The sequence below is a fragment of the Corythoichthys intestinalis genome, chromosome 11 (assembly GCF_030265065.1).
Source record: "Corythoichthys intestinalis isolate RoL2023-P3 chromosome 11, ASM3026506v1, whole genome shotgun sequence".
NCBI classification, from domain to species: domain Eukaryota; kingdom Metazoa; phylum Chordata; class Actinopteri; order Syngnathiformes; family Syngnathidae; genus Corythoichthys; species Corythoichthys intestinalis.
In genome coordinates, this window is record NC_080405.1 from 25831716 (window position 1) to 25846037 (window position 14322).

At 39.3% G+C, this 14322-nt stretch overlaps 1 protein-coding gene across 1 annotated transcript; it reads right to left on the minus strand.

Moving 5' to 3' along the window:
* Positions 1-229: 229 nt before the first annotated feature.
* Positions 230-6605, minus strand: hdac3 (histone deacetylase 3). Its single transcript, XM_057849591.1, has 15 exons — positions 6396-6605; positions 5967-6049; positions 5712-5854; positions 5454-5535; positions 5256-5312; positions 5084-5139; positions 4859-4992; positions 3318-3398; positions 3173-3246; positions 2933-2997; positions 2770-2859; positions 2616-2674; positions 858-937; positions 618-775; positions 230-524 (listed from the first exon to the last, which is right to left on the minus strand). Exons 1-15 carry the CDS (start codon positions 6448-6450, stop codon positions 455-457), a joined length of 1287 nt encoding a protein of 428 aa, XP_057705574.1. The 5' UTR covers positions 6451-6605; the 3' UTR covers positions 230-454.
* Between the last annotated feature and the right edge of the window lie 7717 nt (positions 6606-14322).

The window sequence follows — 14322 nt, forward strand, 5'->3', positions numbered from 1 at the left end:
AGTATGCTACATTTGGATATGATAGAGATGTTTTCAATTGTACAACAGTGCAGAAGCCAGCAACAAAATTGGATGAACAACTGAGCAGAAAGGCATGTTAATCTTAGAAGGGCACTGACGTATTAGTGTATTTGGAATATAAAGGCAAACTTTTAAACATGACCTAAATGGTGCTTGAAGCAGCATTTTGCGCATGATCAAGTTAAAATATCCTTTCTCAACTGCCATGATTACAGTATTAGCCAAACCTTAAAAAGCAACATGTCAGGTGGCATCGTATAACAAAACAATGAACAGGATCACAAAAGACATTTAAAATCTTTTATCAAAATGCAGACAAGTTCTTGTGAATATAATACAAAACATTTAAACCACAATGCTGAGTGTCCATAGTTGTAAATGACGATACAAAAAAAGGCAGAAGGCCAACAGCTTTTTAGAAACTCCTAGTAGGTCAAATTTCCACATCACTTTCTTTATCGTTGTCATGGTCACCATCGTAGAACTCGTTAGCTGCTTCTGGCCTGTGGAGAGGTGGTGTCATGCATTGAATGTGTATTTAATCAACATTCTAATCAGCTACTTTGTTTTCCTCTTAATTAAATGTGTATTCTGACCGCGTGTAGTTTTCCTCGCCTCCCCTCTCATCAGGATCGGGCTCATCAGTGCGTTCGTAGCTCAGCATGTCCGAGGGCACATCGTGGATCTGGACACTGGGTGCGTGATTCAACATCTTCAAGTTCTCAAACACCGTCTGACGGATTTGCTCCAAATACTGCGCCCGACGGCGCATTTAGGACAATGTGGTTACATGGGTAAGACAAGCTTTCACTGCAACAAATGTGCTGGATTTTCACCTGTCGGGAGTTTTGGTTTTCTATTCTGGTGCTGACATCAGGATGCAGTGTGAAGTCTGGAGCGAAATATTCAAAATACTCTGGGGAGAAAAATTAGAAGTTTATACAAGTATAACACCATTTACCATTTAACACATACAGCTGAGCATTTGTTGTTACAATTATTTAAACGCATCTTCACTAGATGGCGCCAAAGTCGAAAGCATAACCTCAGCAGAGAGTTAAAGTGCCTGTGACACGAAAAAGCATGTTTATTTCATAATACACGCGGTATTTTATGCCCCTGAATGATATGGACCGCTTGGATGTGTGTGGAAGCGATTGCTATATTTATTTAGTTTTTTGAATCCCGCGCCATGAAAATGAGTGACTTCCGGCTTCGGTCTTGCATTGAGGAGGAGGGCGCTGTGACGTGTACGGTAGAAGACGTTCTCTTCACTATACAGTGTACTGTTGTGTATGAGGACGAAGGATTCAGCTGATTTTGCGGATTAATACTTTTATTTTTTGCATCACGCCAGCCAGACGGCTGCAGAAAAATCATTCTGTATGCGGGAGAGGCGTATGCGCCTTTTTGGAGTTTCAAAAGGTTCCCATTCACCGTGGATATTTACTGTGGGACCATTGGACTTACAAGGAAGTGAGTAAACATCTTGTTTTGTATTATGTCAAATACGAATACAGTGATTACAAAGTAAACACTATAAAATTCCTTTAAATAAAGGACTACTTACGTTTGATCATTGATAGGCATGTAAAAAGCTATCCTCATGCTCATTAGCAGTTAGCTGTTAGCGCGTTAGCTACACAACAACTCCAGCCACCCTCCTCCAGGGAACGAACTGTAAATTGCTCTCCGCCGGGCGGTTTGCCGATCCGCAAAGAAACTCGACAACCGGGTCGTCATGTCAAATAATCCAGGCTAGTTATGTGTGATTTTCCACTTCGAAGACTTTGAAACATCCCTCGGTTCGGGTTAGCATGTCGGCTAGCTGTCACTGCTTCTGGTCTGTTTACATTCTCCGAAGCCGGGGAAGGGAAATTACATATGTCCGATTTAGGTGTCATAAAATATAGTTCGGGAGGTGTGACAGTAAAGGTGAAGTCGACTGTTTTGACCATTATGGAGTAATTTTGCCATTTCGTCTTGAATAAATGGATTTTTATTGTTTTATATTCCATTTAGCACAAGATTGTTATTTGTCATGGCCATGCCATTTATTTAGCAATTGGGGAAAGTACTTGGGTAAAAAGAATATCCTGAAAAATATTGAAGTAAAGAGACAGAAACAATGACATTTTGCCGCTCTCTTCGTCGCGTTTTCCTCATTGTGAATAGTTTCGACGGGCTGACTGGTCCTTCTCAAGCCATTTATATAGCTATTGGGGAAAAATACTTGGATAAAAAGAATATCCTGTAAAAATATTGGGAGTAGAGAGACTGAAACAATGACATTTTGCAGCTCTCTTCGTCGCGTTTTCCTCGTTCTGAACAATTCCCCCTCAATGGGCTGAATAGTAAAACCGATGAGCCTAGTCTACCGCTGACGTCATCCACCTGTTGGGGACGCTAAAGCCCTATAATGGTAGGCGTGGCTAACCGGCAGATTAAAAGACTAATTTCTCGTCATCTGCGCTTTGCTAAATTGTTGTATATAGTCGAATTGTCTCAAAATATGATTCTAATTTACATAATAATGCCATTTAAGACTTTTTTTCTGGTGTCATATGCTCTTTAAGGACAATGCAGTAACTCACCACTGTATGGCAGCTCATCACTTATAGATTCATCCAATAATAGAGATGTCTCAAATGTCCTATAATCCAATAGAGTTAAAGTGAATCTGGATTTTATTTGTGAATTTAAAGTGTGTCATTCACAGCTTACAATTTCTATGTGGATCAAACTCACCAGCATCGAGCAACGTTCCTAACAGTGTATCCGCCTCCTCCCAGAACTAACAGAGGAATCTTAAAGCTCTTCACAAACTCCACACACTCGCTGCAGCGTGACACAAAATACGTCAAGGAAAAATACCAAGACATGCGCAGTGAACAACTTTTACACAACGCACCCGTGTCCTCGTATACTGAGGTTAAAGCAGCCCAACCTGTCACAGCCTAGAGAATCCGCTCCACACTGACAGAAAAAAAACAAGGGCAAATGTAAGCAAATTCAATTCATTCAATCAATATTTCACAAACATTATATATAGATGTAAAGGATGGATTCAAGGATCAAGTACAACTTTTCAGGGTAATACAATTTAGTAGATACTGTAAAACTAGGAGATGCTAGCGAGTGTTTGGCCTACCTGTAGAACAATGCAAGTAGGCTGGTAAAAATCCACCACCTGCTTAATAACCGGCTGGAAAAGCTGCCTGTAGCCTGACATAAACACAGAACGTAAGTGTAAAACAGTCCGATTTATTAAAAATGGGGGACGTGGTGAAACTCACTCTGGTCGTCAATGCCATCTCTGAGAGGAACATTGAGGCAATAGTAGCGGCCACTTTCTGCTCCGACCTCATACATGTCTCCTTCAACACACAAGCACATACTCTATTATACCCCTTTCAGACATATGATGAACTCCAGTTGTGTCTCTGTATTTAAACGGGTAGGCCTCATCTCTGGAAGCAATTTCAAGGGTAGGCTGACACGGAGATTAGACGGACATTAACCGGGTCGCTACCTAGTGTAATGTCCGGAACTTAACCGGCCTGAGCTGTGTGAATACAGCCAGTTAAGTCCCTTGTCAGAGCGGGAAGGCCGATGACGTAAATATCACGGGACTACAGCGCAGGCTGTTGTACACGACGTCATTTGCTCCTCCTCCGTGGCAAGACAAAAAGCAGTAAACAAACATTGGAATTATCAGCATGGCAAACTGCAAAGATGGCAAAACTGAAGTGCTACTGGACCTTAGAGCAGAGGATGAGATACAGCGATCAGTCTGAGTACGTCTGCCACTATTCAGGTGCCTATCTTCGGATGTTTGGTTTGTTTTGCTGCTGACGTCGCACAAAAATGGCGCAATGTCCGGATTATAAAATCCCAATCCTTGCCGTTCCCACTTAAGAAGCACCGAAACGGTACATGTCTGAGGCTATGAACAACGAAAGCCTGACATCGTTACTTGGGATGTTATAATCGATGCTCAGTTGCGCTTTCACCACTTGGAAAATAACAAATAGAAGCATATGGTGTGGCACTGCGTATATTTCCTGGAAGCCGCAACCAGGAGTGCTTGTGCATACCAGTGGCGATCCTGGAAGTGAAAACAGTTTTGACAGGCAGAAATGTCATGAAAAAAGTGATCACGCGCCTCTTTGACTGGGGGTACCACGCAGGTCACTTTTCGGGGTTTAATTTTCCTCTACGCATTTTTATATACTCATGTTCGCTCGGCATTGAGTTGGGAGGGGCCAGCCCCACAGCTGGCTGATCGGGCACAGCACGGGAGACGAGCTCTGTAAAAAAACTCATCGCCGCGATGGGAGGACCACAAATGGGCACTGAATTGAAGCATATTATTGCAACATAGTTTGAAGGTTCAAGAAAAATGTGTGGAAATGAAAAGAGCAGGAATGACACATTGTGATCGTCCGCCTCCTTTGTTTACGATGCCGTCATGCCAAAAATGGCGACGGCATGACGTCACTTCCTTAGTATCTGATTGTTGTACGGGCACAGCAGTCCATATTAAGCGGCGGGTAATATTACCCACCTACATCATCCGTGTAACAACTAATCCGGATAATCGGGTTTTACAGAAACTACAACAAAATCCACAAAGCATTTTCATACACTAATACGTGCCTTTTAATTATTAATTAGTTTATTATTTTTTAACATGAAATAAGTATGAAAAGCTCAAAGCTGTTGTCATATTCTATTGATTGTGTGCGTTTGTCTTCCAAGGTATCCATTGCCATTACCCTAAGAGAATAATAAGCTGCATTGACTCATTTCCGAGGACGCTGAAAGGAGCACTCACCTGTCCCAGGGAAAAAGTAATTGCCATATTTGTGGAATGACACGGTCATGACACGATCGGTGAGGTAAAAGGCTTCTTGCACGCCGTCACCGTGGTGAATGTCGATGTCAATGTACAGGACCCTTGGGTGGTATCTGTAGCAAACACACGTGTCACAGATGATTGTTTTGTTTGCAGAGTGATAAAGTTAATCATTACAGAACATCACATTGTGTATCATCTTACTTGAGAAGCTCTAGTATACTGATGACTATGTCATTGACGTAACAAAATCCCGACGCCTGCAACCACAACACAAACAGATTTGCCCTGTATTTAGCCAAAACAAAACTCATACATTACACTAAGAAACCAGTTAAAAACATTATCTTTGCAAAGGCAGAATGTGTATTCTGACCTCAAACTTTTTAGCATGGTGCAAACCTCCGGCCCAGTTGATAGCTATGTCACAGATCTGAAAGATAACAGGACCGCTTTCAATACATACATTAACTTTTTTCCCACCCAACACAAAAAATACATTGTAAGGCTATGGAAATTATGCTAATTTGGTCTCTTGTGTGTGTTAAAAAATATTAAGTTAGCTTGTTGCTACCTTGTGATTGAGTTGAGTGGCACCCTGCAAAGAGGCTCCTGTATATCTAGAGCAGAACTCAAAAAGACCTGGAAAGACCGGACTGAAACACACAACAAAAGAAATGCAAGTTTTTAAAGGGCAATTAGATGTGACGACTACAACCTGCCCATGAACAAGGCACTAAAGTCATCGGAGATAAGTTCCAACTCAGCAGCAAGTGAAGGTCTGTAGTAAATTAACAGATAGCTACTTGAATTTTGTGCTGTGAGTACTTACCAGTCATCTCCAACATTGAAAGTGTTAAGGCTCTTGGTAAAGCCCTGCATGTTGTTGGGGCTGACCTTCTGCAGGAAATCAATGTAATCTTCAGAATGGAAGCGACACATGTCGTGCTGGGATGCTTTGTATGGTTTGAACACCTGCAAATTCAAGTATGCAGTACAAAATAAATCATATTTTAATAATATTAGGAATTTTGGATGAAGCTAGCAGTGCATCTTAAATGCATTGTTATATGCTGTGTTGACCTACCATCATTTTCTTGTAGAGTCCATAGTGTAGCACCAGGCTGTGAGTCAGGGATAATCGGTGGGGCTTCATAGGATGACCAGCACCTTGTTTCAGATAATGCATTAAGTGAGAATGTGTTTTAGTCCAATTGTGTGCAGCTTTTATAGCTATTCATAATTCAAGCCGGGGACTAATAAAGGTTTGGGACATGATTGTACATTTGAATTTAGATGAACGTGAATGCGCACTGAACGGGAATTCAATTCAGCGTCGTTTGTAATGCTTCAACAGCGCTAAAAAAGCGAATGTCGGACTTCAAATATTACAAAAACACGTGACTTAGTAATCGAGAGCAATTATAAGACACACACAAATGCTAGAAATGGATGCACATCTCAGCATCCATTTCTTTTTGTAGGCCCGCTCCCCAACACAATTATTGTTACTCACCGTAATGAAAGTTACCCACGTCAGGGTCATAAAAATACGACGTTCTGTTAGTCATTCTGGTAAATGTGTTTTTTTCCCCCCCCCCTCCTTGAATTGTGGCTGCCGTACGTGCTACAAAAACATCATTTTGCCTTTTAGTTAGCAGAGAGTCGCCATAGTAAAAGCAGAATACTACGTCATAGGAAAGCGACAGCTATGGCGGAGAAGGGCGGGAGGATGTAGTGTCAAGGGAGCGTTTAATAATAATGGTAATGGAATATCTTCATTCTACGGTAGAGGATTAGATGGGAAAAACGTTTGGTAGCATTCTGACTGCATAATTCAGAAATCCTGCCTAACGTTTTTTTATTTTTTTATTTTATGTTTTTATCAGTAACCAGTTTTCTTATCAGGACCCCTCAATTTACTAATCTGTACTGTAACCACAGTTTACTAAACTGCAGGTGCAGATTGTTGTTGTTTTTTCTTTCTTTCTACCATGTCACCAAGGGCGTTCCATATGTTTAGCTTTCAATCTAATTAGGGTCATACAGTGTATCACAAAAGTGAGTACACCCCTCGCATTTCTGCAGATATTTAAGTATATCTTTTCATGGGACAACACTGACAAAATGACACTTTGACACAATGAAAAGCAGTCTGTGTGCAGCTTATATAATAGAGTTCATTTATTTTCCTCTCAAAATAACTCAAAATGTAGCCATTGATATCTAAACCCCTGGCAACATAAGTGAGTACACCGCATGGGAACTACGTACATCCCTAAATTTCCAAATTGAGTACTGCTTGTCCTTTTCCCTCCAAAATGTCATGTGACACGTTACAGGAGTGCCGTCATCATTGCTGCAGAGATTGAAGGGGGGGGGGGCATTCTTCCCACCATGCTTGACTGTATGCATGACACACTTATCTTTGTACTCCTCACCTGGTCGCCGCCACACATGCCATCAGAACCAAGCAAATTAATCTTCGTCTCATCAGACCATAGGACATGGTTCCAGTAATCCATGTGCTTTGTTGACATGTCATCAGCAAACTTTGCGGGCTTTCTTCTGTACAGTCTTCAGAAGAGGCTTCCTCCTAGGGTGACAGCCATGCACACCAATTTGATGTAGAGTACGGCGTATGGTCTGAGCACTAACAGGCTGACCCCCCACCTCTTCAATCTCTGCAGCAATGCTGACAGCACTCCTGTAAAGAGTCACATGACATTTTGGAGGGAAAATGACAAGCAGTACTCAATTTGGACATTTAGGGATATACAGTGGGGAGAACAAGTATTTGATACATAGTCAATGGGAAAACCCATTGGCAGTGTATCAAATACTTGTTCTCCCCACTGTACGTAGTTCTAATGCGGTGTACTCACTTTTGTTGCCAAGGGTTTAGATATTAATGGCTATGTTTTGAGTTATTTGAGGGGAAAATAAATTAACTCTATTATATAAGCAGCACACAGATTACTTTTCATTGTGTCAAAGTATCATTTTGTCAGTGTTGTCCCATGAAAAGATATACTTAAATATCTGCAGAAATGCGAGGGGTGTACTCACTTTTGTGATACACTGTAGGTGTGCTGGAGTTTACCCCATTTGAATTTAGCAAGAAATGGGTTTCACCATTAACTTGTTGCAAATTTGCAGGGAACATACAGTACCTATATGTAGACAAAAGTAAAATAAAAATGATATTCACACTCATCGAAAATTTAGTACCAATTAAACTAAATGTGTGTTATAAGTGTTTGGTAAATGACAGAACACCAAAGGAAAATCCAAACAAACATAGAGAGAACATTTTGGAGCTCAGATTGACTCAAACAATTTGAGAAACATATCTAAAATGTTTTCACCTGTCCTATATTACTTTGAACATGAACCAAAATGTGACATTCTGAGGAAGACCTCCATTTTCATGTTCAGTGTAAATCTACTCTAGACCTACTATTGTGGACGTGCATACCATCCCATTTCGTAACTTAAAGACGCGCTTGCAAACTTTAGACTTGTATGATATACTGTATGTGTGCAGACAGTTTAATAACCTGAAAGCAAATGAAATACCCATAATGTCAGGCTCAAAGAAAATTATCAAGTAATATAATAAGAATTGTGAATCACATGTTTGCACTTGACATTTATAAAAATATTTTGCCTTTCACAAAGTAAAAGTGCCACTCATGGATTTTGTGAAGGATTATAAAAGGTTTAGTCGTATAAATCACTTCCATATGACAGTAGGTTTCTGCAGTTTTTTTTTTTTGGGGGGGGGGGGGGAGGTTGAACACATATCCTAAACCATTCTAGCACAGACCAATAGTGTGTCTGTTTTTTAACTTTTTCCATATCTCTTCCAGTTCATGAAAATAAAACTCCACACGAGGCAGAAAAATGTGAAAATTGCTGGAAATGCACCCCTCCCCTTTATGATGATTTTTAAGAAAATGGAAAACGCGCTGTTACACAAACATTAACTCAAGGATGTTTCAAGATCAGGTCTATTTCTTGTACAGTTGAAGTTGCAACCTTCCAACAATGTAACGTATAGTACAGTGATGAGTGGCTGCCGCCATTCAGTATCTCCTACGACATCACCTTCACTTTAAAGATTGTGTATTGACTTGTGTTTCTTATCCAAAGAGTTAGGGTTTCAATAGTGGTCCAAAGTAACATTTTAAACTGGGTTTAGGGCACCAAAGTAGCATTTAAAATCTGACTTCAGGTTCCAAACAACTGTCTAAAACTAAGGTTTCAAACTAAGGATGGGATCCCAACATAGTGTAAGGTTTAAACCCCGAATTTTGGTTTCAAAACACATGTTTCGGCACCCAAAGTTGGTTTTAAAAATATGTTTAGGTTACCAAATTAGGGTTTCACACTGAAGTTAGAGTTTCACATTAGTGTTTGAAACTATTTTTAAATATTTCAATTTATTTGAGATAATTTATTTATGTCCAAATCATTTATCCAGAATATAGAGGCATTCTTTTTAACAATGTGGTCCGATTTGTTCAAATTAATAGGAATCGGTTTGTTCCCGTGACAATTAAGTGTTAAGCGACGGCTTAAAAAATAGTTATTGTTATTCCTCTGCCCATGATGCACATAGCACGATTTCTGAACAGGTATAATGCCGCTATCTTCAGTACGTAGATACAGTGCTGGCTAAAAGTACTAACACCCCTGCAATTCTGTCAGATAATGCTCAATTTCTCCCAGAAAATAGTACTATTTCAAAATGCTTTGGTAGTAATACTGTACATTCATTTATTTTGCTTGCAATGAAAAAACACGAAAGAGAAGGGAAAAAAATTTAAATCCTGATCATTTTACACAAAACTCCAAAAATGGGCCAGACAAAAGTATTGGCACCCTCAGCCAAGTACTTGGTAGCACAACCTTTAGACAAAATAACTGTGAACAACCGCTTCCGGTATCCATCAGTCAGCTTCTTACAATGCTCTGCTGGAATTTTAGACCATTCTCCTTTGGCCAACTGCTCCAGGTCTCTGAAATTTGAAGGGTGCCTTCTCCAAACTGCCATTTTCAGATCTCACCCCAGATCCACCCCACTTTAGAAGTCTCCAGTGCTTTCTCTAAAACCATTTTCTAGTGCTTTTTGAAGTGTGTTTTGGGTCTTTGTCCTGCTGGAAGACCCATGACAACTGAGGGAGACCCAGCTTTCTCACACTGGGCCCTACATTATGCTGCAAAACTTGTTGGTAGTCTTCAGACTTCATAATGCCACGCACACGGTCAAGCAGTCCAGTGTCAGAGGGAGCAAAGCAACCCCAAAACATCAATAAACCTCCGCCATGTTTGACTGTGGGGACCGTGTGTTTTTTCTTCAAAGGCCTTGTTTTTTCCCTGTAAACTCTATGTTGAGGCCTTTTCCCAAAAAGCTCGACTTTTGTCTCATCTGACCAGAGAACATTCTTTCAAAACTGTTTGGGCTTTCTCGGGTAAGTTTGACAAACTCCAGCCTGGCTTTTTTTATGTTTCTGTGTCAGAACTGGGGTCTATTCTGGGTATCCTACCATAGAGTCCCTTTTCATTCAGATAGTGACAGATACTATGGGTTGACACTGTTGTACACTCGGATTGCAGGACAGCTTGAACTTGCTTGGATGTTAGTCAAGGTTCTTTATCCATTATCTGCACAATCTTTCGTTGAAGTCTCTCCTCAATTTTTCTTTTCCGTCCACATCTTGGGAAGTTAGCCACAGTGCCGTGGGCTTTAAACTTATTGATGAAACTGCGTACGGCAGACACAGGAACATTCAGGTCTTTGGAGATGGACTTGTAGCCTTGAGATTGCACATGCTTCCTCACAATTTTGCTTCTCAAGTCCTCAGACAGTTCTTTGGTCTTCTTTCTTTTTTCCGTGCCTGCTTAGGAAACAGGACAGAGGTTGCATCAACTTTAATCCATTTTAACTGGCTGCAAGTGTTATTTAGTTATTGCCACCACCTGTTATGTGCCACAGGTAAGTAATAGGTGCTGTTAATTACACAAATTAGATAATCATCACATGATTTTTCAAAGGGTGTCAATGTCCAGCCCATTTTGGGAGTTTTGTGTAAAATGATAATGATTTAATTTTTTTTTTTTTCCATTCTCTTTTGTGTTTTTTCATTGCAAGCAAAATAAATTAATATATTACTACCAAAGCATTTGTAATTGCAATCATTTTCTGGGAGAAATTGAGCATTATCTGACAGAATTGCAGGGGTGCCAATACTTTTGGCCAGCACTGTATATGTTAAGTGCAGTGCACTGACAAGGCAGTGTAGTGATATGATAATGCATTTTTTTCCAAATGAAAATATTCAGTCAAGGGTCAAAACAGTCCACAATGTTCCTCTGGCTTTATTTGGCTAGCAGCTCAAAAGCCTAAATCCACCATTGGATCCCCCTCACCCATGACACATGTTGAATCCCGGCATATGACATCATGGGTGCCACATAGGAAAGATCAATACATAATTCCTTGGAGAATGAACATCACCACAGGAAGCTGTAATACATCCATCCCAATTTGACACCCAGACTTGGGATGATGGGCTTGAATGTCTGGTGGGCAACAGAGTGTGGAGGGCTGTCCAAAACTGATAATTGTATAGTGAAAGATGAATGTGTCCAGGTGCTGAGCTGTATCAACAGCTAACACCTGACACACAGATTTAGAATGTTTTTTTTTTTTTTTTTTTTTTTTTAAACACAAGTCAGCTTGTCCACAATTACACATATATAATGTATCTAATTTTTTGTATTATACACTTTAAAAAAAAAAAAAAAAACTGCAGCAAGCATGATATAAGATATGGTATTTAAAAAATGAAGTGTTACATTACTGATGCAAACAACAAAGATACAACATTGTTGGACTTTACTATAAATTTCTATTTTATCCGGTTGTGTTTAACTCATATCCAGAAATTCTCTCACATGGATGTCCAGAACGAGTGAGTCACATTTGCCATATACAATGACACAATGATATAAACTGTATGGCTTATTGAAGGCTGACCTTTCACCTTGAGTTCCAGAAGAACAATTTTTTCAACAAGCTGTCCACCCAATATTTGTATGCCTATCAGTATTTGCTTTTCCACCTGCCTTGATTCACGGTGCATGGTTCCAGTGACACCATTCAGATTTGTTTTATATCCATAAGAGGCAGTATTTAGACGTACAGTATAATGGTTGTGTACAATGGATGTATAATAAAAAGGAAAAACAAAGCTTAAAATCAGATAGTTTTAACCCATTATAAAGCATTAATTAACTCATTAGCTGCCATTGACAACGCTCAAATAATCACTATCAGCCCTCCCAGTTAAATTGGATTGGACGTCTAGCGCTGTCAATAGTACTGAAACATGAGCATTTACAGCCAATCTTCCCTGTTGAAATGAATTGGGCATCCATCGCTGTCAATCATGGTAGGCAATGAGTTTAATACTACGAATTCTATTTTTTTGTTGTCACCATCAGATTATTGGGGGCCACTACCAGTGTATTTCTAATTTTGTTCACATTTATTAATCTATATATTGTTATTAAAAATATATATATATATATATATATATATATATATACACAGTATACTAGTAGATAATATAACACAGTCATAATTAATAAAATTTCAAATATATGTAATTATGAGACCTGGCATCAATATACTGAATGCGGCCATCACATGTAGACCATACTTGAATACCAGATGTTAATTATGTGGCTCACATGAGTCAAAATGTGATAGAGATAAGATACATTTTTAAATGACCAAAAATAGCTAATAGCCGGATTTGCATGTCTATGCCTGCGGGTCATTTAATTGATTCCACATACAGACCGTAACATTGTCAAGTCAATGCCCATTCACATTGATAGGTAAAACATCAAAGAGAGAAGAAAGAAAGACAATTTCAAAATATTCGAAAAACTACAATAAAACACATTTAAAAAATATCTACCTTTTCATCTTCAGAAACTACTGTGATGTACCCAGTGCAAGGACGTAGATTGACCAATGCAGTCCGTCAGTCATAAAACTGGCTACCAGTACATTATAGTATAGAAAGGAACTTAGCAAATCATGACCATGTTTGTGCTTTTTAGTGCAACTGCAAGATACTTAAACATCGTGAAATATACCCTACTATATATTCATCCATGACATGTATATAAAACAAGTTCAGAAATATGGAGAGGCACAACAAATCCCCTTTACCATTCCAGATTTATTTCCTTATGTGAGCTTGAGGTGAGTTGTCCTCAAGTCTCTCAGAGTAGATTGGTAAATCAATGCCCCTTACAAAAAGAGCTGATATATCACAAAACATAACTTTTGGTAATGGTTTTGGAAAGCGCCAGCTCAGCAGGCCTGACAGCCAAACAAATCACAGCAAAGCCAACAGTTAATGAGCTGCACTCTCCAACTACACTAAGAGGAGAACATTGTAAAGCCGGATAGGAGACAAGACAGGAGAGGGGAAGTGAGTAGGGGGCGAAATGTGATGGAAAACAGTTGCAGAAAAATGTGGGAAAACCAACAAAAGGAGCATTTTGCTATTCAAGAAAAAGACTTTTGTTCATATTTGTTAAAAGTCCATATGATCTTACAGTAACACTGCGTAAAATTACAAACTTTCACTTAAGCATTCAAGAGACAGAGTTGTGATGGAGGTCCCACATATATAAACCCGTTGAGACAGAATAACATGACTGTACGCTGAACCTCCAGTGATCATGATCACAATAAACATATGATATTGCTATACAGTTCATTATCAAAACAAAAATATTTGGAGATGAATGATGTGGGATAAAATGTTATGTTTAGGCACACACTGCTTTAGAATGCACACATGTGCTCAAAAACAGTCATGGAGAACACTTGTCAAAACAGGATGTATTGTAGAATCTTAGCATTTCAAATGACTAACCTGGATATACAGTATATTACACTGAAACACAGTTGGCTAGTCAATTGCTGTACAAAAGAATGCTATAAAATTAAATAACAACAAGAACAAAACGGGAGATTCACTCCAGGCATGGCACTTGCGACACCACATTTATGACTCCTCATCTCTTGCATATTAAAGTTTTCATTTTGCCAAAATGATTTGGCAGAAAGTCCAGGTCTTACATGTGGCTTAGAAACTGGCATTATAATGAGCTGATGACTGACATGTGTGTGCATATACAAGACAGGTGTCGACAGATAGTGTTAAGTCACGAACAGTTGTCTTCTGTTTGAGAGAGCCGAAGAATTAAAAAAAAATAATTGAGTGAACAAAAGCCTGCATTGTGTTTAAGTGCAAGTGTATGAATTGAATTAACGTTTCAATATCAATTGTGTATTGTAGTGTATTAATTTTTTTTCTTCAAAAATCTCAACACTGTCAAATTTTCCAAAG